The sequence below is a fragment of the Tinamus guttatus genome, unplaced genomic scaffold (genome assembly GCF_059628265.1).
Source record: "Tinamus guttatus ecotype Peru unplaced genomic scaffold, ASM5962826v1 Tinamus_guttatus_pri_ptg000548l, whole genome shotgun sequence".
Lineage (NCBI taxonomy): Eukaryota > Metazoa > Chordata > Aves > Tinamiformes > Tinamidae > Tinamus > Tinamus guttatus.
In genome coordinates, this window is record NW_028289082.1 from 768,658 (window position 1) to 794,541 (window position 25,884).

Here is a 25,884-nt window from a genome sequence, read left to right on the forward strand (position 1 = left end):
ACGGGGAGGCAGAGGCCGAGAAGACGACGAGCACCGTCCGCACGGGCGGGAAACGAGCTTTAAACGTCGCCGTTACAAAATAAACCGCCCAATTCCCGCTCCTCCCCACCCGCCCCCGGCGACAGCCTCGGCCTCCCGCTGATACGCCTGTCTAATAACCACCCACATCCGCCCGGCATCGCCGATTTTCCACCCGCTCCGCATTTCACTCCGTTTCGCCACCCAGACAAGGAGCTCTGCCCCTTATTTCCCCCCGAGGCTGGCGGCTACGCGCGGCGGCTTCGCGGCTTTTCGAGCGGGCTTCGCCGCGGACACCTATTCCCGCGCCCCCGCGCGGGCGCCGGGCCCCGAGGGAGGCCCCCAAGATGGCGATGCTGGCGGAGCGTGAGTGACTCCCCGCGCTGCGCGGGGGGAGCGGGTGATACCACGTGCGGCGCCGCGGGGGGGGGCGCTGGGCAGGTGCCGCTGCGGGGCGGGCGATACCACTGAGGGGGCGGCGGGGGGGGTGCAGGCCGCGGGGGCTCTGAGGGGATTTTGGGGTGAATCGGGGCGAATTTCCGCCTTGGGGGGGCAGCGCGCGGGACATGGAGGGTTTGGGGGGTGGTCTGAGCGCAGTGGATCCCTGGGAAACCCGTTCCTCGGGTCTCCCGGGTTTTTCCCGCAAGGCTGATCCCGCGCGGCGCCTCAGGGATGAGTTTCCCCTGGGATAAGAGCAACCCGGGTGATAAAAACCCAGTGTGAATTCATTCTCGGGCGAATTCACCCGTTTTGGGCACAGAAATCTCGTGGTGCTGGCCCAAAACGGGAGCGATTATTTTCCTTTTCCTCCCAAAAACACAAAGCTTTTGCCAGCACGTCTCCCAAACCCAAGAGGAGTTTCTTTAAAGCACCTTTTCTCTAATAAACGCCTCAAATATTCACATGCCGTGCTGCTCATTGCCAATAGCGCAAAGTAGGCCAGATGTTTTTCCCTTAATAGTTACAGGATTCCACGTTTATCCCAGAATCCCAGAATGGTTGAGGTTGGAAGGGACCTCTAGAGACCATCTAGTCCAAACCCCTGCTCAAGTTTATGTAGGATTTAAGTAACAGCTTTAGTAAACTCGTGTGTAGTTAATGCTCTCGGTAAGATGAACTACTGAAATAATAAGAATAGGGCTTTTGCTAAATTTCTTTCAGTTTTTTTTTTTTAAATCAGGTTTTAATAAGATTTGATAATTACCTTTCTGTGGTGCTCGTTTGGGAGGAAAAACTATTTTTTTATTATTAGCTATTTATTGGCTAACTAGCTTGGAATAAAAACACTTCCTGTCTGTATCTTTCTTCTCCTGGTCACTGAAGGCAATTTCAGGCAGTTTATTATTTCCCTTCCTTAAATGTAGGCTCCCAGCCCTGGTTTGGATGGGAACCCATAATCTCAGATGCTCTAAAACAGGGGCAAAGTTAGAAGAGGGGATACTGGGCCAGAAGGATTTGGGGATGAAAACAGAGAATTTGGTCAATTTGGGGATGAAATGGGTAAGCCAGAGCTCTTGAATGCCTCCTACTTTATATATATATATATATACAGAAAATTATAGTTTATTTCCGTGTCTGGTGCATGTGTTGGGGCAAAATATTTTAATATTTGGTCTTTTTAGAATGGTGAGGCCTTCAGGTTGATAAAGCTTTCTAAAGAAATGTCACTTTTCTCCACTGGATGGTGCTGCTTGCCCAGAATTCCTTAATATCTCTTAGCATCAACCCAGAACATTGGCATTGACTTCAGAGCTGAACTTTGGAGCTGGAAGAGAGTGGATTTTAAAAAGACCTCTGTGAGCAAACAGAAAAATTGTAGGCTAAATACCTTATTATTCTTATTTTGGATTAGGGGATTAGAGGTAGAGGATTTTGTAGTTGCTGTATATGACATGAGGTTCCTGGTTTTTCTTAGGTACCTTTGATAAATCCAAGCAACTTTCGCAGGTTTCCTGCAACTAGCTAGTGATATTCGAAAATAAGACTGCATTAATGTGTCAGAAATGTGAGGAATAATCCACTTATGGTAGTTACAGTTTCAAAGTACATGGATTAAAAGTGCTGGGAAGAAGAAGATCTCCTAAAAATTCAAGCTTGAGAAATCTCTACATTAATAAATGCCCTTGTGTTTTGTTACCGGAGTTTTTCTGGGAGTAAAATGTCTTGGCCCAGGGATATTCAGGGAAATTAATCAAAATGAACTTTTAAAGTGGATTAGTTGAACTGCATCAAGCATTTCAGCTTGGAAATTAATTTAAATTCACACGTTCAGTTGACATGGATTGTGTCTGCTGCGTAGACAAATCCTTAGCTACACACTGTGCTTTGCAAATGTATGGGTTGCATTGGCTTTAATTCGGGGGGATTTGCAACCCCATCACCCGGGGAACTATTTACAAGAGTAAAATAGTAGATGAACGAAGTGAGTGTGATGTTAAGGGCAGATCAGGACAAGGAGGAGGAATTTGGGTTTAGTGACTTGCTCCCTAGAAAGGGATGGTAGGAATGTGAAGCCGATTGCCCCAAATTCCTCACCGATTCTCTCAAATCCACCCTGAGCGAGGGGTTCCTGGTGGGTATTTGCTTCTCCGAGGGCTGCGTCATGGAATTAGGTCAATCTTTTGCCTGCGGAGAACTGGACCAAATGAGCTCCGTGTGGATTTCCCTGGCAGCGCTGAGGCATTTAGGCTGTAAAATCCTTTTTAGAGGCTGTTTGATGTTTTATGAAACTCTTTATCAGACTCTTACTTTTTAAGTGATTGCTCTACCAAGCCTCGTTTGAGCTTTGAAGCTTCAGAAGAGTTTTTTTTTTTAGACAAAACACAACCACGCTTTTTAGTCGTATTAGTTTTTATTGCAGAAGGAATCAAGATGAGGCTAAAAATAAATTGGACATCCCTATAATATTCCCTCCCTCTGGTCCAGGTTGCAAATACTGCATTTTAGGGAAAGATGAATGATTATAGTGAAAATGTCTTGGTGGGCGTGAGTTCCTACTGACTTTTTATGGCCTTTAGTTAATATTAAGGTTGTATTAACCCTCCGTTTCCCATCTTAAGTTTATAATCCTCCTGTCTCTCATTCTTTTCATTTTATTTTATTTAAGTTCTCTTCCTGTGTATGTTTAGGCGCACATTTAAGGTAACGGGTCAGAGCTGTGCTGACTTTTCTTCCTTGATTTCAGTGACTTTATTCTTAGTGATAAAAGCAAACGTATGTATATGGGTATGGGACATTGCAGATACTCAGCTATAGATTTATTTCTGTTGGGTTCCTAAATAAGCCATTTTGTGGCAAGTCCAAAATCTGCAATTCGGTAGATATCTCTTCTGTCATTCCATGCCTATGGCAATCCTTAAAGCACTTTGCTAAATTGCAGCCCATCCCCAGGGATGGCAAATTCCATTGCTATTTTGCTGGGATCTTCTTCACATTTATAGTAATAATTACACTGGAGTTTTTTTTTTTACCCATATAAAATTTGGTTAAAATAACCGCCCCGGAAGCATGTATGGTCTGGTATAGGTTCTATTTTTTTGGAACAAGGGACTTGCATTGATTAGAAATAAATAATAAGCACATTGGAAGCACAGTGTAAATGGAGCCTGATCTTTCCTTCATGTTGTAGCTCGTAGGAAGCAGAAGTGGTCTGTGGATCCACGAAACAGTGCCTGGAGCAAAGATGAATCTAAATTTGGCCAGAAGATGCTGGAGAAGATGGGCTGGTCCAAAGGAAAGGTATGACTTACAGGAGGGTTCTCTAGCTGAAAGGTTGTCTCTGAATTGTTCCTGAACTAAAAAATTCAGTTTAAAAGAGAGAGACTTGAGTGGAAGACTTGAAGATAACTCTTAGTCCCAGTGTTTAGAAAGCCACATTCTTTCTGTATAATATTTTTTCTTGAAGTCTGCTGAGAACACAGAGAAAACTTTAGCAATAGGAAACCTTCATAGCTTTTATTTACACAGATACTCACTAATTTGTGGCTTTCTTGCTTTCTATCCCCGCTCACCCCAAAGGAGATAATGTCCCCCAGTAAAAGTAGGGACAGGGACATAAAACCATGTGGGTATTAGAGAAGACCTCAGATTGCCTTGTTTTCTCCCTGACCTTTTATATTTTTCAAAACATCCCCAGGATCTGCTTTAATCTCCACCTATTTTTAAAGGGGACTTCTGGTGTGTTCCCTGAATGACCGAGATGTCCAATGTGAGCTCAGTTCCTTTCTAGCTCTGGCCTCTACCTGTGGGACGTAGGGGAGAGGTGGCTGCCTTTGGTGCTAACAATAACTCTTCAGGTCAACGCAGACCTCTCAGCCCTCCCTTAAAAGCAGTTTAACTTGCAGAAAAGGATCTCAGCAAAGCTGGGAAGTTCATCAAATCTTACATCAGTAGTGAAATGCATGAAGAAAATCCACAATTTATCTTTACCTCTTCTCCTCCATCTCCTCTCCCTGCCTCCTTTAAAATGAATAAAATTAGGGGTGTTTTCAGCTCTGTCACTGTGAGCTTTAATGTATTGGCCAAAATAAGCCTGCCCTTGGCTTTCTCATTGTAGCCCACTGTTGCCAGAAAACTGGCTTATATTTAGTACATATAAATCTCCCTGCCTTTAATTTCAGAAGCAACCTGATTCAAAGGCTGCTGAAATCAAGGAACTGGCCTTGGTTTCACTAGGCTTTAGGCCAGACTGTTAAAGTGTGGGGCTGAGATATCTCTCGCTATGTAAATCATAGAATCACAGAATGCTGAAGGTTGGAAGGAACCTCTAGAGATCATCTAGTCCAACCCCCCTGCACACGCAGGGTCACCTAGAGCACGTGGCACAGGACTGCGTCCAAGCGGGTTTGGAAGATCTCCAGAGAAGGAGACTCCACAACCTCTCTGGGCAGCCTGTTCCAGGGCTCTGTCACCCTCACTGTTAAGAAATTTTTCCTTAAGTTCCTGTGAAACTTTTCGTGCTTCAGTTTGTGGCCGTTTCCTCTAGTTCTGTTGGTGGCCACCAGTGAAAAGAGGCCAGCACCATCCTCCTCACTGCCTCCCTTGAGGTACTTCTAGACACTGCTCAGGTCCCCTCTCAGCCTTCTCTTCTCCAGCTGAACAGGCCCAGCTCCCTCAGCCTCTCCTCATAGGGCAGATGTTCCAGGCCCCTGATCATCCTTGTAGCCCTGCGCTGGACTCTCTCCAGCAGCTCCACATCCCTCTTGTCCTGTGGAGCCCAGAACTGGACACAATACTCCAGATGTGACCTCACCAGAGCTGAGTAGAGGGGCAGGATCCCCTCCCTCGACCTGCTGGAGATGCTCTTCTTAATGCACCCCAGGATCCCATTGGCCTTCTTGGCCACGAGGGCAACTGCTGCCTCATGGGCAACTTATCATCCACCATGACACCCAGGCCTTCTCTAAAGATGTGTTTGTGTGTCAGGTGAAAACAGATGTGTAACCCCAAGTAGAACAAACGCTGTTAAATGTTCTGTTTTATAATTTAGGCAGCCAGCTCATCTCAGGGTAGATGTTTGCCCTTACAAACACTGCGTCAGGGTATGGAAGGAAGGCCCTGAGTTCCTTTGTGTTCATCATCCTCCCTCGTCTTCCTCACAACGATTTTCCTGGCGTAGGTTGCAGGATCTTCCTTTACAACAGGCAGCTCCAGCTGTTGCAGAGGGTTTTGTGTCCCCATTTCATTATGAACTCAGACAAATGCAGCAGTCATACAGATACCCCAACATAATTTCGTTATGCACTTGAGTTCTCCTGTCCCTTAGAGCTGTTTGTTGTTATGCAGCTGCCTTCCCAGTGCCGGCTGTGTTTTTGGTGAGAGACACGTCGTATTTTGTTTTAAAATAGTAAACACTTTGGAGTTGCCTGGGAATGTCAGGTGGCTTCCTGATTAATCACCCAACTACATAATGTTGTTGCTATTTTAGTGTTTATGATATTTTGCCGCAGGCTTTAGTAGTAAATTAAAAATACTTAATATCTCATGTGTGCTAATGCCTGCAAATGAATTAAGGTGCAGGCAAGCAAATAAATAGTAACTTGTGGTTTATTCCTGTATTTTGTTACAAATTGCCTTACAGTGCAAACGCTTTGGTTGCCTGGTCACTGCAGAAAAATCCTTACTTTTGCCCTTAAATCCTCCTTAGGGTCTTGGGGCTCAGGAGCAAGGGAATACAGAACATATCAAGGTTCATGTGAAAAACAACATGCTGGGATTGGGAGCAACCATCAATCACGAGGTGAGCACTAGCCCCAGGTGAGAAACGTGGCTCCTTCAGCTGAAACACGTCTTTGTGGTGGGATGTCAGTGAAATCTGCTCTCACCCTTGATGGCAGCACACACCTGTGTGAACATCTCTGCAGAAACTCTTGCTCTTTTATTTAGTGGTGCTCTGTTGGGTGTTTTGGGAGAAAGTGACTGTTTGGGAACGCTGTTTTGGAACGGTGTCCTGGAACAGTCACCTTCCTGAGTGAAGTTCAGTGTGTAGCAAAAGCAGAATTTGCTCCTAAAGGTGCTGCACTCTGAGTCAACATCTCAAGAAACGTTGTTGCCAGAAAATCACATTAATGTTTCCTGCCTGCTCTTGAAAACATTTTGCCCAGCATAGGACAAGCAGAGCCAACAGCAGCTCAGCACTGCTTGAAGACACTCAAACACAACCCCTATCAGCTGTGCATTTTGGAGTGACTGTATTGAGCTGCCGTGTGGAGCTCCAGAGAGTTCTTCCCACCAGGAAGAGTTGAGCACCTGCAATTGAGTTACTTGTCAGAGTGTAGAATCTTAACACCCTTTTTAGCAAAATTTCTGTTAGGACTGACAAAATTTGTTAGGACTGAGAGCTCCTGCCTTACATTCATGTGAGTGATATTTACAGGACAACTGGATTGCTCATCAGGATGACTTCAACCAGCTTCTGGCTGAACTGAATGATTGCCATGGACAGGGTGAAACAGGTAGGTTCATGCTTTGCTCACTCAGGTGCTGGAAGCTTAGCAGGGTTTCCATTCTTTCTGTCTTAAAAAACTAGCTGTGACCTAATCCTTTGGGTTGCTAATAGTGCCCTTGCTGAGGGTACTATTAAAAGAAGCCAGAGCAAGTATGAAAACTCACAATTAAAACATTCACCATTTTAACAAATTTTTCTTACCTTAAGGAACTGTCTCACCTGGCTTGCATGCTCTGGTAGTTTTTTAAATGCCTGCTTTTCTGCTCTCAAAAACTGCTTTTTAGCTTTTGACTCAGGGTTATGCATTTTGGTTTTGCTGTAGAGCACACAAGTGGGGAAACTACAGAGCTTCCCAAAAAGCTATTTATAAAGTCATCTAATTGTAAAAAGCTCTTTGTGGAGCTGGAGCTTTGTTTAAAAAATGAAGTAATACTTAACTGGGGGGTGTAGGCTTACAGAAAATTGCATGCATCAAAGTTGGTTTATCTTCTCTCCCTTAGTTAGGCTGGAACAAGGTCAGAGTCTAGCTGTGTATCAGAAGAAGCCTCGGTGGAGTGGCATTAAATCAAGGGAATCTGTTTGGACCTAGCAGCCTGTCCAAACGCTGCCAGTGGCAGAGCTGTCACCCCAGTGAATCCAGCAGCTGGAGAGCAGAAGCTTTTCTAGGAGATGGAGAGTAGAAAGAGGAGGAGGAAAGTGTGTTACAAGAAGGATCAAATTAGTTTTGAAGGGAAAAAAAAAATTTCTTGAATCTGGTAGTTGGTGACAGTCCAGAAAACCAGGATTACAATTCTGGATCTAAGGCTTAAAGATTTTTTTTGTTAACCGCTGTGTTAGTCATCTGTGTGCACTTGATTTCCTAACCACAGTTAGGGAGTTGTGATCCGGGGCCACACAGTGCTGGGTGCTGTAGTTAAAACCCTGAGGAGGCAAAATAGCCTTTCGTAGGGAAATTCCAAAAGTTCCTGTCTGTCTGTCTATATAAATCCTACCCAAGTCCCAACTTGAGCTATGGGAAGATCAGTTAGGTGCAATGGGTGAGAAACCTGCAAAGGGATGAGCAGAGAGCTGAAATGACTTGCCCAAGGACACAGTGAGTCAGCACAGAGGCAGGTTCCTTGAGCAAGGCTGGCTTGTTCCTAAACCTGTGCTGGGTTCCCTGCACTGATGCAAAGTGGCCCCCTAAAGCCATATTTCCCCCAGTTGCATGCAGTCATCTTTGCACAGTCTTTTTAGCCACTGTGACAAGAGATTTCCATCACTGGGGTCAAATTTGGGTGCAGGTGGAAAGTAAGATTCAGGTCTGGTGCTCTGCAGACCGCAGCATTGCTCTGAAACTTGTGTTTTATTTTTGGCAATTGTTTAAGCTGGCAAAACTCATCCAGATAACTCTGCCTGCAGCTGTGCTCCGAGATCAAAAGTTATGTAGTTGGCTGTTGTCCAGTTTCAGTTTGCATTAAAAGTCAGCTGAAAAACTTCATTGTTCTTAAATAAGTGGCGTGGTTGCCAGAGTTGGATTGTAATTAGAAATTGGGAAGGAAAGGTCTTGTGGGTGCTCATATGCCAATATTCAATACCTTTGGTCCACACAGCATTAACTTTCTTCACTTTTCTGATCACCTAGTGAGGGGGGTTGATTCCTCCCTCTTCTGGGATCCTGGCGATGTTTGTTGTGTCCCCTGCCCATGTACAAAGTATAGGGTGCTCTGGAATATTCATCTGCATGAAACTTGCTATAGAAATGCCAAAAAACTTTCTTGCTGTGACCGAATTGCCTTAAAAAGTGTGTTAATACACGTGTAGCTCTTGCTCAGCTTGCAGGGGTGTTAGCAGTCACTGGAAGAGGCAGTGATTTATCTCCTGCTTGCAAACACCAGCACGTTTTTATGCTCAGTAGTGAAATTTCTCCTTAAAGCACAAGGTGGTGCTGGTGCCCCTTTTGCTGTAAGAAAGAAGGGCAGGAGGAAGCCCTGCACAACCCCATTGCTGGGTAATGCTCCCTTCAGCACAACTGCACCAGAGAGCAGACTCAGAGGTACCTCATCTCTGCTCGGGATATTCTACCTTGTGATGCTCCTCTTCCCCCTTTATTTTATTATTTTTCAGAGGTTTTTCAAGCTGACGGCAGATTCTGTCTAAAACTGGGTTTGCTCATCCTTCCTCCCCTCACTAGGGTTTAGCATGTAAATGTAAGGGGAGATCTGAGGCTACTTTTTGGCAACAAACTCTCCAACTCTCAGCTGCAGATTTCATTTTTAGCCCAGCAAATTGTCATCAAGTGGCACTACCTATCAAACCGTGGAAATCTGTAATTCCAACCTCAAAAAAAGCTTGGTCTGCAGAGCATTCAGGCGTGGAATCCTATGAAAAAGGTGACTCAACTTAGCCCTTAAGGTATGGGTTGATTTTTTCCTACCCATCCCAGCTGCCTCTGGGAGGAAAAACACCTCACACCCGTGTAACTTTTTCTGGCATCACTGAGCACAGAATCCCATAGTGACTATTCCTTGTCCTTGGTTTTTGAGGAGAGCAGGATACCTCCTTCTGAGACTTTCTTTTCGATTAGCAGGCTCTGGGCATGCAGACAGTTCATCTGTACCTAGAAATTAGCCTGCCAAGGTGCAAAAACTTGTGTTTTTTCTACTGTTAAATAGTTAACAGCCCTTCCCATGGTTTTGGCCTGCAACAGGAGATGCTCCCAAGCATTTTGCATCTCCTGAGCAAAATTTGGGACTTAGCTGAGAGGGATTCATTGCAAGAGGGTAATTTAGATCCTGCCCCTCTGTGCTGGAAGGTAGGAGAGAAAAATAATACAGATTAATACAGTTTGTTCCAGGTGGCCTCAAAGATACTAAAGCTCTACCACACTTTAATTTCCTTACATAGGTGTATTACACTGTATCCAGAGAGAGGCACTTCGAGTGCTGCTAGAAATGAAAGGCCTATTTTCTGTGATATCCTTCTTTCTATCCACTCATGTTTACTGTTTTATTTTGTATTGCCTGTTTCTTACAGCTTTCTCAGGCTCTGGCCATGAGAAGGTTTCATAACAAACAGCACAATAGACCCTGACCTGATTAGTCTCTACTCACCATAGAAATGATTTTAAACCAGGCTTTACCTTTGACCTGAAATACCTGCATCTCCCTTTTCAAATCAGGTTGGAAATGGGAAAGGAAGAGAATGTGCCCAAGAAATCTTGCAGGAGCATGTCTCGGGCAAGACCTGCCATGTTTTCTAAAGGAATATGTTGTGATCTGTTACTGAGCCTGAATTCTGAGGTGGAAAGTTAAGTACACTGGTGTTTTAATCCTGGGGTTAGTGATTCTGTAATGGAGCTGGAACCTGTATTTTTTTTTAGAGCCCTCAGCAAGGGACCAGAAGAAATTTAGTCTCGAGGAAAAATCCAAATCTTCCAAGAAGCGTGTCCATTATATGAAGTTTGCGAAAGGTAAGAGGAATTTTGTTGTTGTTTCATAACCTCTAGCCAAGATTAGAAAAACACATATGTCAAGATGATCTATTACCTCCTGAGATCTAAAATTGGCAAGTAAAATCTTGGTTTAGAAATACCCCCTGCAGCCTGCTTAAAGCTATAATACACCGTTCGTTTCTTATTTTGGGCAACTCTGGATAGCTTTAGGCTAACACTATTGAACAAATCCTTTTTTTGCCTGCAGGAACCATCAGCACAATAAATATTCTGGGTGGTGTGTGTGTGGGCAAGCAATGGAGGAGAGGGAAAAAAAAGGTGCTAACATTTACTTGGGCATCTATACAGTGCTATCCCCTGCAATCTCCAGTAACCCCTGCTAAGAGATCAGGTGGATAAGATCAGCGATCAGATTAAACCTGAATGCAGGAAAAGGAAAGCCCTCTTACAGCTACCAGGTGATTTGTTGGGTGAATTAGGACAGTCAGTAGCCCCAAAAAAACTCTATCAAGAACTCCTGGAGTTCTGTGTTTTGTTTCTTAGAAGGGTGGCTGAATCAGCTACCCCTGATTTCAACTGTTGTTCAGTCACTCCGGTTCTGCACTGGTTGTGTTCCTGTATCACACAACCACGTGCACATGGTGTGCACATGTGTTTTCCTGGATATGGATAGGATCAGAGCCGTGCTGTTTTCCACCATGGCTAATTTATTAAGCTTAAAGTTCTATTTAATGTTTTCCGATAGCAAATACCTCTGCTAAAAACGAGGTAATTTACTTCTGAATAGAGGCCAAATTCTGGTATTGAGGCTTGGATTTTTTTAATGAAATAATTGAACCTAGAGAACTAAAGATGTTAACATGACCCTGCCACTTTACAACATGAAACAATTGAATTGGTTCAGGGGGTTGAGTCCAGAGACCATGGCCTGTTTGAGGTAGTAGCAAGGAGGATTTATTTTGATTTGGAATTAACCTTTTACTAAATATAGACACGAAAAATGTGGTTCGAGCGTGTAAAATTCAGAGCAAGGCTTTCATCTTAACAATGTCCCTTACTTGTTTGGCTGCAGCATTTCTACAAGGTAGGTCCCTGTTTGACTGCAGCCTCAGTGGTGCAAAACAGGGAAATTGTCCTTTTCCAGGGAGAGAGGAAAAGTGATTTGGGAAAGGCTGATGTTGTTGTTGTGGCTCGTGTTGTCCAAGTCCGATCCTGCTTCCTTGCAGACTAAACAAGACGAGCTCAACACAAAAGGGAGAAGGGAGCAGCAAGGATAAAAAATACAGTTTCCGTTCCTGGGGCTGGTTTGCATCCTTGCTGCTGGAGGCACGTGGGCACCACACAAAGTCTTTGCACTCACGGGGGGATCTGGTGAATCTGCCCTGATGCAAAATGCTGATTTCACCTGCTTTTCTGGTAGCTCTTGCCCTGTGATGCTGCCAAAGGTCTGGCCAGTCAGCACAGCGTTTCTGTTAAGGAAAGCAGAAAGATTACATCCAATAAACAAATAAATAAAAGCATGCAAAGCAGGCAGGAAATGAATGAAAGGAGGAGTAGCAGGAATGAAAGCCTCGTGTTCCAAACCATGGCCAAGGTAAAGGTGAAAACCAGTCGCATCCTGCTCACTTGGTAAGGACGTCTCATAGGAACTGCTGTAGTGAGACATCAGAAATTGGGATGAAGGTTCTCCCTTAAGTTTGCATATCTGCTGAGCAATTAAGGATTCTAAGAAGACAAAAAACAAAAAAGAGTGCACTAGCCATATTTTTGTTCATATAACCATTACTGGTGCTTAGCCTGGATGCGAAGCTAGTGATTTTGGAACTGGACAGTCAAGTGGAATAAGATAAGATCCCAGCAGACTCCTTGGGTGATAATCAGTTGGCCTGGCTGGACTATGTTTTTTTTTGTTTTAACCTTTTGATGAAATATTTATTTATTTTTACCTTTTGATGAAATATATATTTATTTTTCTATTAGAATTTTCTCAGACAAGCTGTGGGCAGCTGAATTTTGCACTGTGCTTTGTAGGCTTATTGCACTGTGGGCCCAACACGACTTTTGTTGCCATCTCAGAATATCAGGTCACACTCTTTTCCTTCCCTCTCCATGTCTGGTGTTTGACCAGCTACACAGCAGCGAGACAGGAATAATAATCAGAGAAAATCTGTTTCACCCTGGAAATTATTTTGGACAGGATAACCCCTTGTGTTGCAGAGATGTGAGTTTTGCTTTTCAGAAGCAGTCGTGAATCAAAGGTAAGTCCCCACTGAGCAAAGATAAATTTTTTGCTATCTGGAGGAGAGTAACCTTGTCAGAGATAGGGGAAGTCTCCTGAGAGCCCCAAGACATGCAGTTTCTTCCTGAACTCTTCCTGCCTATGGGGAGTTACAGCTTTTTGTTCCCTCTGGAGTAGTGCAGGCTGCTTCTCTTGTCTGCTCGGCCAATTACAGGGTCAGGTAGGGGAAAACAAGGGCTTGTTACAAGTTTCCCTGTGGAGAGACATGAGCAGACTGTGGCTGTCCCCTCACCAGCCTTTTTTGCAACCTATTTCCAACTGCTTAGTGGATCCATACTTTTCCTACTGCATGTGGACAGCCTTCCTTGCATATCTTTAGCATTCCCCTCCTTTTGTGCCTCCAAGAAGATTTTTTTTCTAATTCTAATGGGTCATAGTTTATGTTACTACGTTTACTTGTCATCGCATGTGAAGATGTGCTTTTCCTGCCCTTCCCTCCTTAGGTAAGGATCTCTCTTCCCGCAGTGAAGATGATCTGTCCTGCATTTTTGGGAAGCGACAGAAGAATATGAAGGCACAGGTAAACAAGAGCCTTCACCTTTCTCCTGAGAGTTTGCATGCTTTCCATTTTAACAAGAACATATTTACATAGCTTTCTGCTAGTAAGGTTATCATACACTCATGAAAACCCAGGGATCTCCTGTCTCTGAACTCACTTTTTGCGTGAAGGCTACAGATACAGGGCTGTGCTCTCCACTCTTAGAAAATAAGAGTGCATTTAATAAACATTTCTATGAACTACTGTGATAGAACCTCTTTGGAGTCAATTAGGAATCTCCATTACTTTAATTTTATACTGTTTGGTAATACACGGTGTAAATTGAGTAAAGGTTGTTGATTGGAAAGATCCGTAACTATCCCAAATGCAGAATTTGGCATTCAGCAGCAACTAGCCAAGCCCAGCACACAAACCTTTCACAAGGTTTGGGGAAGGCTGAGCAGCTTCAAGGGTTTGCTCACCGTTGAACGAAAGATTCAAAGATGGTTTGAACAACAATAAACATTAAATTAAAAGATTTGTTCCCCAAGTTTACATGTAAACAGATCAGTGTTTTGCAGTAGCCTTTTTTGAGTAGTTTGTGCTTGCAGAGAATAGGTGTGGAGGAAAAGACACGGCCCGAATCTTGAATGGAAATTTCTGAAGCTGAGCTACCTTCTCAACACAGTTCTCATTGCACAGCAGTCTTGAAAATGATTCTCTAACCTCACAGAATCACAGAAGGTTCGAGATCTTCTCTGGAGATCTTCTCATCCAACCCACTTGCTAAAAGCAGGGGCAACTGGAGCAGGTTGCTCAGGGCATGGCCCAGTTGGGCTTTCAGTATCTCCAAGGGTGGAGATACCTCCACAGCCTCCCCGGACAAATATTTATACACATTGACAGGATCCCCCCTTCTGAAAAAGCCTTCTGAACAGTTTCAGCTCTTTCAGCTTTTTCTCCTATGTCATGTGCTCTGGTAATTTAATCAGCACAAACTTCACACGCCTGATAGTTCTTCCCTGTTTGTAAGACTGAGGCCCAGCAAAGTGCCTCACCTTGATCACACACTCAAAAGATTGTCACCAACACACTTCAGAACCCTTCTGGATTGCTCGTGCCCTGCAAGTTGTCCCTTCAACCACCCTTAGGGTGGTTGAAGTCCCCCATGAGGATAAGGACCCACAAATGTGAGGCCTCTGCCCTCTAATACCCCTGACCCACAAGAGATGGAAAAAAGGATGTTCTAAGAAATGCTTGGTAGTAGCAAAAGTAGAGAAATGTTTGTAGGCTGTCGAAATGCTCCTGGAATGGCAAGGGAGGCTGTGAAGAACAAAGAGTGATTCGCTAGGAGTTCTTCACAGGAAAGATTTATTAATTCAAAATGCAAAGTATTTCAGTAGGACGTCTTGGATGACGCTTTTTGACAGAATCGATCTTGTCATGACCCTCTATAGTGCTAGAATTGCAGTGAATGTGGTGTGAGTTTGTAAATTGTTAGTAGGATAGGGAAAAGTGTCCGATTTTTTTTTTCTGAGTGCCGTCCTCTAAACTCCAAAAATACAGTTAGAGTTAATTAAACCACGAGGCTGAAAGACACGTAGACAAATGAAGAACTGCCCTATCTTGTCTGCCACTGTGGATAACAGTGTGAACCTTTGTCACACGTCACACGCTTTGGCTTGAAAGCTGAGAGCTTGGGAAGAGGCCACGAGCCACAACCGAACCCGTCTCAACTTACTGCTGCCTTCAAATAGGCATTTGGGCACTCAGAGCCCATGAGCTAGGTGAGATCTTAAATGCTGTGAAAAAGGTTTCACCCCCAGATGAACATTTCTGAGGAGCCAGAATGTGCCTGGATCCGATTCTCAGTTCTCTTGCTACGAGATCAATTTGAAGCAAGACAAGATGGGATTTGATGCAGATCAGCAGGAGACAAAACTATGGTTCGGGCAGTAGATTTTGCCCACTCATAAGCTGTCAAAATAATAGATCTTAGTTTCTCTGCATCTCCCCATCTTTGGGAACTACGGATAAAGTTTGGGAATTGCTGCTGTGTCTTCAGGGACTCTATACTGCAGAACTGGTTCCTCTGGTGATAAAAGATAACTGCAGATAGTGTGTGTGCTTGAGCCTGCTCATGCCTGTGAAGTATATAACCATTTGCTCATGATTTTGCTAATTCCTTGACCAGTCTGGTGGCAGTTCAGGTGCCGATTTTTCCCATTTTCCAACTGAACATTAACATAATGGTTTGAAGTTCTGGCAAAAAGTCATGTACAGTTCCCCGTTCAGAGCCTAGATTTCCACATACAAATACAGGTAAGGTCATTTGGAGCTGCCTTGTCATCTTCTGGATACCATCTGCTGCTAAGCAGCTATTAGGAGAGAAAGTCAGGGGCACAATTACCCTTTTCCTTTTTCTTCTCCTTTCCTTCTTCTATTTCTTCTCTCCTTTTTCCTTCTTCAACTTCTTCCCTCCCTTCTCCTCCACTCCTCTTTTCTGCTTTCTCATATTCTCTTTTTTTCTGTTCTTTTCTCTCTTCTTTTTTTTTCCCTTTTTTCTTCCTTTTCTCTTTTTTCTTTTTTCTTCACTTTTTTCTTTTCTTTTTTCTTTTTCTCTTTTTTCTCTTTCTTCTCTCTTTTCTTTTTTCTTTTTTTCCCTTTTTCACTTTTTCCTTTTTTTTTCTTTTCTCTCTCTTTCCTCTCGCTCTTTCCTCTCTTTTCCTCTTTTTTCCCCCTTTCCTTCATGGATCAGAGATCTGTAGAAGAAGAAGAATGCATTGCTCAGCCCCTTCAGCTCTGAGCAATTTCATCCCATTGCACCATGAACTCTCCCTACCCTTTCTGGTATGCAGAGCCCGGTGCTTAAGGTGGTACCAACTGCCCCGTGAGGGTTTGCAGGGCTGTTCTGGTGTTTATTTGCATTTGGTTTTGAAGTCCCCAGGCACTGGGCATTTCCCTGATGTGGCAGAGAGCGCACTGCAAGAACAGGAAGGTGCTGTCATTCTCCTGGAAGCTTTTCCTATCTGTTCCTGTGCACAGATAACATAGGAAGCGTCCTGGTGTCCATCAGGCTGGGGCAGTCTGCAGCCGCTCTCAACTACAGCCCCTGCAACTGCTAGTGACAATTCCAGGCTGTTCCAAGCAGATGGGGACACCTTCCCTACTTGTGCATGTGCGAGGACTGCTCTTATCAATAAATACAAATGTTAAAGCTCTGTTGCAACAGGGATGCTTGCGTTGCCCTCAGGAACATGAAACCTCTTTTCGTTAAGGACTCTAGTCCCATTCTCAGCAATAGTTGCAGCTGAGATGGTGTATGGAAATGCCTGTTATGCACTGGACTCTACTGGGTATAAATTAATACAAAAAAGCAGGAACTGCTTTTCATACATTCGCAGAATTGTGGAGGGTCACTAGGACCTCCTGAGGTTTCTAGTCCAATCCCCCTGCTCAAATTAGGGTCAACTAAAGCAGGTTGTTCAGGGCCGCGTCTGTTGGGGTTTTGAGTATCTCCCTGCCTTGAAAACCTCCAATGTAAGCCTGTAGCAAGGTTAAGTTACAGAAAAGATTGTTTAAGGAGAAGGGAACGTTTTGGAATCATAAAATGCTTGGAATAGTAAAATACTATAAATGGAGTGGGTTGGGTGAACATGAGCAGTTCTCTAGGTGTCTCTCTCAGAAGGATTCAAGTCTGTATGTCACTGATGGCATTAAGGGTGGGTTTTGCTTCTGTGAGGATTGTGAAGCTTCTCTTACTTCATAAGAGCTACTTCATTCACCACTTTTGAACTTTTCCATGGGTACAAGTGGCATAACTTGTCAGGGATTCTGGCACTAGGATCATGTCACAAATATATTCCCTCTTAACAGCCCTTGTGCTAGATGGTATCTCAGTAAATTGGATATATCAAAGAGACAATGTTTAATGTCATGTGCAGTGTTTCCTAGCCCAGTCACCAGCAGTTTCCTTACAGTTTTGACCAGTGAATTGCAGAAATTGGGCAGGAAACTTTTTGTGCAAATTCAAGCTGATCTGTCTTAACTGCAGAGCTGATTTTGGACCCGCATTTTACCTGGATCCCCAGAACTGATCTAACTGATGGATCCTCTCTCTGTGTCACCTGAGCAGCAAGCGGGAATGTTGAAATTTGGATTATACAGCGTATCAAAGCAAGGAGGAATTGGCTGAGAGCTTGTAAAAGAGTGGAATTGCAAAGGATAGGGAAAGAAATTCTGTTCAACCATAAGTGTTCAGAGGGATTTCTGTAGAAACATAAAGTGCAGACACTACTTCAGCTGTTGTTTTAGTGGTGCTGGAATATATGTTATTAATATTAGCACAAGCAACCTTTAATTCTCCTGATTGATAAACATAAAGTAACTTAAAAGATAAATGATGTTTCCAAATAAAACCTCCTTAATAAACGATACAGGGACCTTTCTTAAAAAAATACAAATAAAAAAAATTTTAAAAGGTGGGGGGTGTAGAGAAAACAATAGCTGGGTTTAGGACTGGACCTAAATTGGAAACGTCTGCAGTTTTTCCCAGAGAGAGTAAGTGATCGAAAATATTGAATTGTAATTATGGTGCTCTCTGGAGACCTGCAGTGGGGACCTGTTTTGCAGGGTAAGATCTGCCAGAGCTTCCCCCCACAAACTTTCCCTCTAGTTTTCTCACTTGCTTAGGAACACTGGGAGCTGGGGAGACAGAAAAACAAATTCCATTAGTTCCTATCTGCTTGAACTTCCTGGAACCCCCACTATTTCTTTTTTTTTTTTTTGCTTCTCAGAATTTCCTTCCTCCATCCAGCTGTGTTTCCTGACGAAGCCTTATCACTGGAGAAAATACTCCGGAGTGAGACGGAGGGTTTGGGAATGAGTTACAGACAGTCCTAACTGGCTTGTTGAACAACATGATTCTGGCACTGATTTTGCTTTAGGGGCTGGGGGAGCCGTCCTGATTTGCTGGCACATTCGTACTAGCTCGGTATGAGATGCAGAGAAAACTGCATGTTTTGCGTCCATCTCACTTCCATGTCTTATGCCATTCCGTGAGTAATCTGCTTCCTCCAAATTTCTGGAACTTGGATGTAATCGTGCGCAAGTTCCCTTAAACCATCCCATCCAAGTAGCCTGAAAGTCTCAAGTTAGTGGTGATTTCTTCCGTGTTAGTCATTAGAAAAGTAACTAACCACCCTGTTGCTTTTTCTCTTTTTTTTTTAATCAGGAAATTGTCTTCTGACACATTTTGCAGAACTTCCTCACTTGCATTTCCCAGCACTTATCAGAACAGCTTGTTGGCTAATCTTAAGGGACATAACTAAAAATCCATTAGAGCCTGGCTCTGCCCTTGGCTCCCTGAAGCTGTGGGTAAATTGATATAATTCCCTGCACCTCAACTTTCTTTCTGCAAAACACAAATGGTAATAATAATGTCTTGGCAGTTGTGACTTTTAGACAAGCCACAACTTTGATTTGTTATTTTTTCTACCTGAAGCAAAAGTCACTGTTGCAGAAGTAGCGCAAAAATTAATTTACAGTGTTTTTTTTTCAGTGCTTTTAGGGTACAAAAGACTGCAAAAGAGGTAAGTGTGTTAAAAATTAACTGAGGTTATTACTATTTTGCTTTGGTAATGGCAGCTAGCACGAGGTATTTGGGCCTGGGATGCAGAATAGAAAAAGGACATCAAAAACCTGGAGCGTGTCCAAAAGGACTCAGTAAAATGGGCGACAGGGTTAGAGGGCAGGTCCTAGAAGGAGAGAGTGGAGGAACTGGATACGTTCGTGTTGGAAAAGAGGCAGAAAAAGATGACCTCGCTGCCTATAAATATCTGGGAGCCGGGAGGAAAGAGGAACAGGGGAAGGGAAGGGATAGTAATCAGGAGAGGCAAAAGCCAAGAATGGGACTGGGGGCAAGAACCTGCAATTAGAAAAAGGAAGACACAAGCTTGCTTTTCGGCAGGCTTCCTCGCCATGATGTCAGCAGGGCCGTGGAAGAGTCTCCAGAGGGAAATCCCAGCTCCTTAGGAAGCGAAGCCAAGAAAAAAAGTCAATTTAACACTTTTCGGGCCCCCTGGAATAAGGAGAAATGAACTGGTTTAGATAAAGCATCTCCCAGTAATGAAGCTTGGTTTCCTGTGGTTCGGAATTGCGGTGTCCAAAGGGGATGAGCTCATGTCGAAATCCCTGTCTCTGTGCACTGGGATCTGCTGGCTGCCCGTGACCAGCCTGCTTTTATGGAATAGTTCAGAGACTAAATATCTTGGAAATCTCTAAGCTCTTGTCAGGTTGGATTAAAAACTTGCCGGGGAGCATACGATGTGCACATGTTTGGGCAGAATGATCATGGAAACTTTGCTTCCTTAAGCAACCAGAGTAGAAATGTAATTGCTGCCAGTGTGTTCCAGAGGAAGAAGGTAGGAAAACCCTGAGACAATAATTTTCTCATATTTCATTCTTATTTATTATACATTAACTATCAGGGAGAATGTAGCATGCTAGAGGCACTGTTCCTAGAAGAATTTTTCCCAAGCTGTAGGGTTTGTTGGGTTTGGTGTGAAAATTTAGAGCTGAAGGGTCCTTATTCCTGAATATGATTTGGCCATTTGAGCTCAGGAGTAGATAATGTTTTTTGTATCACTGGGAAGAATAAATACAACGATACTTTATCAAGGGAAAGGAAAATCTAGCTAAGAAATGATAGGATTGACCCTGCTGTTAGTATAAGATTAGACATCTTCTCCAGACTCCCTCTGTAGTGGGAGCCCAGGTGCCCACACGGGCTCTGGCCATTCACCCTGTCCAAAAATGGCAAAAATGTTCAAACCTGAACCCTTCCTGGAGGTATCTGCATCTCTCCTCACTGATTATAGAGGGCATCTAGTCACCCTAACCAGAAAGCCTCATTCTGGACATGTCGTTTCAGTGCAAAAGCTGTCTAAAAACTTCCTGTAAACTTAAGTTACTTCTTAGCCCTTGTGAATGTGAATCACTCCGTCCTGTGAAGCTGCCTCTTTTCTTTCATCAGCGTGTGCTGGACTATGAGCTAGAAACAAAGTAGAGTGTAGTGGTGGTTTTGCCCATTTAATATCCCCAGGAACCTGCCTCTGTAAGGAAAGGGAGCCTCTAGTTTGCTACAGCATTGGCCAACATAGTTTATTCACTACATTTAGATGCTTGCTTTAAAAATTAGAGTCTGCTCCCTTTAAAAACAAGGACATAGTTCTCCTTAACATCAACGGGAGCTCTCTGCTTTCTGCTGCAGAAATGTCAAAGGGTATCAATAGGCTTCTGTGATACATTCCCTTTTTCCTGTCCATTTGAATCACTCATATTTAAATTACCTTTAGCAAGTGCTTTTTATTAAAATATGGCAGTTATTTCTGTGGCCTTTCTAGCTTTGCTCTACCACATGGTGTGGTGCAAATCTGTAGTTTCCTCAAATCACAGGTTCCAGCAGCAGTTAGCAGCACAGGGCCTTTGCCAGTGTTTATGGGGTGATCAGTATAGATACAGTGATACAGCAGTGATACAAACTCATGCAAACATATGTATATATGCATATATACATATATATATATATATAGTTGCAAGGCTAAATATCCTCAGTGTATACAGGGTGGTACAGGTGGAGCGAATCTTCCTCTGGCAGCACAGATTAAAGTTGATCTAAAATGCTATTGCTCTGAGCTACTAACTGGAAACTACATATATAGCAGGTCAGAACAATGTTGAATTAAGCACATGGTGTTTATTTGGGTGCGTATTTTTAATATGCCTATTTTTAATGTGTATATTTTTAATACTTCTCCAGGAACACTAGTGGAAATTACTTTACCTAGCATGGCGTCCTAGATGTGCTTTGATAAAGGGAGGAAGAGCAAAGTATTGATGTTTTGTTGCCTATTCTATAAGCACCTTGTTAATCAACTGAGGATAAATTATTGCCATTCAGGAAATAGCAGAGAGAGAGAGAGGAAGAGACATCTCCTGATCTGGAAGAAATGGTGCTTTTTCTTCCCCCTTCATTGGTGAAGAGCCTTGCCTAGTTCCTTGGGGGGGTTGTTAGGGCCTGAAAGAGAACTGGGGGAGCTCCTTTGATTTATCTTCTCTCCTTCCCTTTTGGTCACTTCGATAGGCTTAAAGAGCCGAGTTGGCTTTAATGTGTTGCCATTAGAGACCACGCATTAGCTGGAATAAACCATCATGCCTCACAGTGAAAAATATCCCCGTATTGGCTAATTAATCAGTCAAAGGGGAATGACATGGCCCTCGGCTTGAGGGACTCTGCTGCGCAGGTAAGCAGGTCATTGATAAATGGTTTACCCACAAATTCATATATCAAGAAAACTTAGTCATTTTTTAACTACACTTTGTGTGAAAGCTGCACTGCATTTCTGGAGGTGTATTTTTGCTGCCCTTGCTTTTGCTTTGTGGGTTTTTTTAGGTTCTGAGCATTTTCGAGAGGAAAAGCCCAGGCAGAACTTTCTCTTGTGATTGTTCTTGTGTTTTGTGAATCCTAAAAACGTCCCCTTTGGATTTAAAGAAGATAAAGAAGTCATTGCCGTGGCTTTATATTGAAGGAGATGAGTGGGTCTCTAATTCCTAACATCCAAGAGCTTTTTGTCATTTTAATGCACTGAGGTAGTTCACGTCCAGTCCTTGGTTATAGTGTGGACAAAACTGACATCCCTAAACAGCCCTAGCAAAATAATGGGTGGAATGTGTGGAGCAAGGTGCAGATTTGACTTAGCAAAAGGCTTCGCCTTGCCCAGTTCAATTAGCACTGGCCTTTGCATCTTTATCCTCAGTTTTGTCATCTGTGTGCTGAATTCCCCTGCAAATAGGATTCCTGAGCAGGATTCTTCACTGCGGGCAATATAAAAGAGAGAAAAAAAGTGCCTAATTATTTTTCTAAGCGAAATTGCATAATTGATGTGGAGCCATTTGTACACATGGTGTAAATGTGAGTAAGGCAGTGTAGCCATATAAGAAACCATAAAACAGTGGTGGTAGAAAACACACACACAAATGATAGTTGTTTAATTGGGTTCACAGAACAAATCCCTTTTTTTTTTTCTTTTTTTTTTTATTACAGCATTTATACTGTGAGAAAGCAACAAGCCAGTACTTAGGATATGGGCACCAGTACTCGAGAACAAAATTAACGTTAATTTTATCTTGTGTAATCCCTTCTTACCAAACAGCCCTTGTTGTGGGCCTGCACTTTTATAGGATGCCTTTGTAGTTGGTTTTCCTTTTACAAATATTTGGCTGATCAAAGACTTTTCTTTAAAAAAAAAATCCAGCGTAGCAGTTCAAAACAAGGAAAAAGTACATTTTTGATCCTATCGCAACAGGATTTGTGTCTGGAAGTGTGGACTAAGCAGGTGGCTTCCTGTCAATGTTAAAGGCAGGTGTGCAGAGGGGACAGTTTCTTGACAACCAGTTGATCCAGCAGGCTCCTACCTGCCCTTGTATCCCGGTGGGAGCGTGGGCTGCCCATTCCTTCCTTCTGCCATGTAGATATAGGAACAAGATATAGGAACAGGGATAGTTCGAGATGGGTGGCCTTTGGGATTGATATCTTGTAGAAATGAAACTGGATGCAACACAAATAGGTTCTCAGATATCAGGGAATAAAATGTATTTTTTATGCTTTATTGCACAGAAAAAAATTTGATCTACTGAACTGCGGGAGGATTGGAAGTTCATCACGTGGTCTTGTTCTTGCTATTTTTAATTATAAAAGGGCATCTAAACTTCCACCAAGAGTGTCTTCTGGATTTGGCTCATCAAACTGGTTGTGCAACTGCTGGTTGGTTCAGGTGGGTTGAGCAAACCAGAAGCTGGAGGAAAATAAATGATTCAACCCGAGAATATGCTTAAAATCAAAGAAACAAGATTTTCCACTTCCGAGCCAGTATTTCAGCTTCTCTGCTGAATTCCTTCTTCAGCTGTGAACATTGGCTTTTTTTTTTTCCACTCTCATCAGGAGAAATATCTAGTGCTGGAGTGAGGCTTATGGGCAGATTCCCCCACATTGAGATGCCTGGCACGTTTGAAAAGTTTGTCTCTTTGGACTTCATTTGGGCTTGTTTGAGTTTTATCAAGGAGTCAGTAAATCCCATATGTGTGTTTTTCCCTGCTTCTGCAGCCCCACTCACCAGCTGTCCTTAATCCCAGGGTTTTTCCATTGAATGGTTGTGTTGCTGCCTTTTATAAAAGCAAATGTCATCTGCTGATTATGCCACTACCTTGACTATCTGCTAAATAATTATGTGTATCCCTCAGTTAAGAGGAGTATGAGGGAGATGATGATCAGGCAACAGCGGAGTAAGTAGCTTTTATTCTCTCTTTTCTTTAGCATCATCTTTAAATTTTGATAGATACCAACATCTTGGAGGGACCACAGTTTTGATGTTGAGTATTGCCCAGCTTTGAAGGCTAAGCCAGTGTGAGCTGGGTTGTTGTTTGGTGGAGAAAAAGCAGGGAAGCAAGAGCCTAACAGCTGAAGTCGGAATGGAAAAGAGAATGAGGAAGAGCAAGAATTCTGGAAGTTTTTGGGGCACCATGTTGTGCAGATGCTGGATTTTCCGTGCATGTAATCGTGCCTGAACTCTTCCCGGCACCGGATTAGATGATGTGACGTGTGTCTGTTGTGTGTGGTTTGTTCTTTCTGTCCTTGAGGGAAATTGGTTGTGCAGTCAGGTGTTTTGATTTGGCAGATTCTCGGTAATATGAACCTTGGGCATTCGTGAAGACAAGTTGAAGTGCGTTCTAGTTTTGGAGCAGAAGAAGATGCTGTTTACGAGGGTTATTTCTGTGCAAGTTTGTTGCACAGCCTGCGATAGAGCTCCAGAAAGTTGGATGTGGATGAGTTTTCATCTCCTGGTAGAAAATCCTGGTGTGCCTCAGGACCTAGGTTCACTAGGGCAGCTTAGGTGACCAATTCTGACCTCAGCAGGAGTTAGACACAAATATTTTGTTGCATCTGGCCCTGACCACTAAGCTTCAACAAACGGGACAACACCAGAGATGGCTTGACCAAGGAGACTGGAACGGGCTATGATAAGTGAAAAGTGTGGCTATCCATGGGATGGATATCCATGGGATGTGGGATGTTCCACAAATTAGTTCTTTTGTTGTTATTTCTGTTTTGCTGAGTTTTATTTTTAATCAGCCGTGTTCTCACCATGAGCTGATTGCTTCCAAGTGCTTCTCTTGAAGAGAAGATCAGAAATACCCTGTGCCTTAAAAATCTTGTTTTCTAGAATCCTCAAGTTGAATATCACTCAGTAGTTAAATGCTTGAAATAATTTTTCTCTATATACTTTTTACAAAGAAGGTTCTATAAGCTTGGGGGAAGAAGCTGGTTACTATAGTACAGCAGGACAGTCTAGTCAGAGGCTAAAGCTAAAGATAAGTGGGAAATGTTTTTAGTGCCCAGGAAAAAAAATCTTTTTTTTTTCTTTGGAAAGTATTCTAAAAGTTGTTTTTCATTTAAAATAGATAACTTCTATGCTTTGCAACAAATATTTCTGAAAAGAGAAGTATGCATTACCACAAATATGTTTTGTTTAGATCAGATGTTTCTTGCAGGTGCTTTTTTGTTCTTATTCACCAGACCACTGTCTCTCCTAATGGAGGAAAAAAAGGGGAAAAAAACATCCAAACCTAGTTATTTATCATTTCAGGTAACCCTTTGTATATGTTTTATCTCCCATTAATCTGAATGTATGTAATTCATATATGTCATATGTTTCATTGATTTATAGAAGAAAAAAAGGAACAGCACAAGTAATTAAGCAGGAGTATTTTTGTAACCGTCCCCATCTTTAACCTACTCTTTTAACCTGGGTTCATAAAGCACCTTAGTCCTTTAGCACACACTTCTTTATAAGTTTTGCTTTCAAAGCTGCCTGAAATGCCCCCAGGGTTTGCCTGTTATACAGTCAGATGTGCAGAATTTCTGCAGATACTAATGTATTGATTCACTAAGAAACCTGGTGTGAAAAGTGCCACCCAAAGCAAAGATAACTTTCCGAGTTCAGTTTGGATGCAGAGTGTCTCAGGTGCTGGTAAGTCTATGTACCACTGCAGTCACCTTCAAACAAAAGCTGTTTCTTCCACTAATGCAACAATTCTCAGATTATCTGAGGGCTTCGAATCCTTTTTTGCTTGCTTGGCTCATGCTCGAATCAGGTCTTTAGTTAGTAAACAACATATTTAACCTAGTGGTTTTTAAGCTCTCTGTATGTCTTCTCTTTCTATGTTCTCAGTCTGTCCTATTGCAGCATCAATTCAAAACTCAAATTGTTCCGTGAACACCACTATAATAGTCTGCTTATATAAACCCCCTAGTGCTACTTTCCTTAAATCTGGAGCAGTGATAAAATGAGCCTCGTGACTGTTGGGTTATGCAGTTTTTAAGTTGGCTTCTACCTAAAAACACTTAATCCTCATGAAATGAGGAACGACTGTTGTCCAGGAGCAACCCTGCGTTGGCCAAAGTGGCCGGATTAGCAGTCTGTTAACATCTGTGATTTTGGTAATGCTGAAACTTCAGGCATTCATCTACATTTTGGCTTTAAAGCAGTGAGAATACCAGGCCAAATTCAAGGTGATGAGAGAATATTGTGTAATCTTCTACGTCAGCAAGTGACTGAAAGAGGAAGTTTTTTGTTGGAACTTGCACACTAACG

General features: G+C 43.0%; 1 protein-coding gene across 1 annotated transcript in view; it reads left to right on the forward strand.

Annotated features, from left to right (window-relative positions):
• Nucleotides 1–360: 360 nt before the first annotated feature.
• PINX1 (PIN2 (TERF1) interacting telomerase inhibitor 1) overlaps nt 361–25,884 on the forward strand; it is a 56,139-nt gene continuing 30,615 nt past the window's right edge. Inside the window, exons 1-6 of the mRNA XM_088534383.1 lie at nt 361–384; nt 3,647–3,756; nt 6,164–6,256; nt 6,893–6,971; nt 10,326–10,415; nt 13,140–13,216. Of these exons, the coding sequence (XP_088390509.1) occupies nt 366–384; nt 3,647–3,756; nt 6,164–6,256; nt 6,893–6,971; nt 10,326–10,415; nt 13,140–13,216 (468 nt within the window). The 5' untranslated portion in view covers nt 361–365. The remainder of the gene's footprint in view (nt 385–3,646; nt 3,757–6,163; nt 6,257–6,892; nt 6,972–10,325; nt 10,416–13,139; nt 13,217–25,884) is intronic.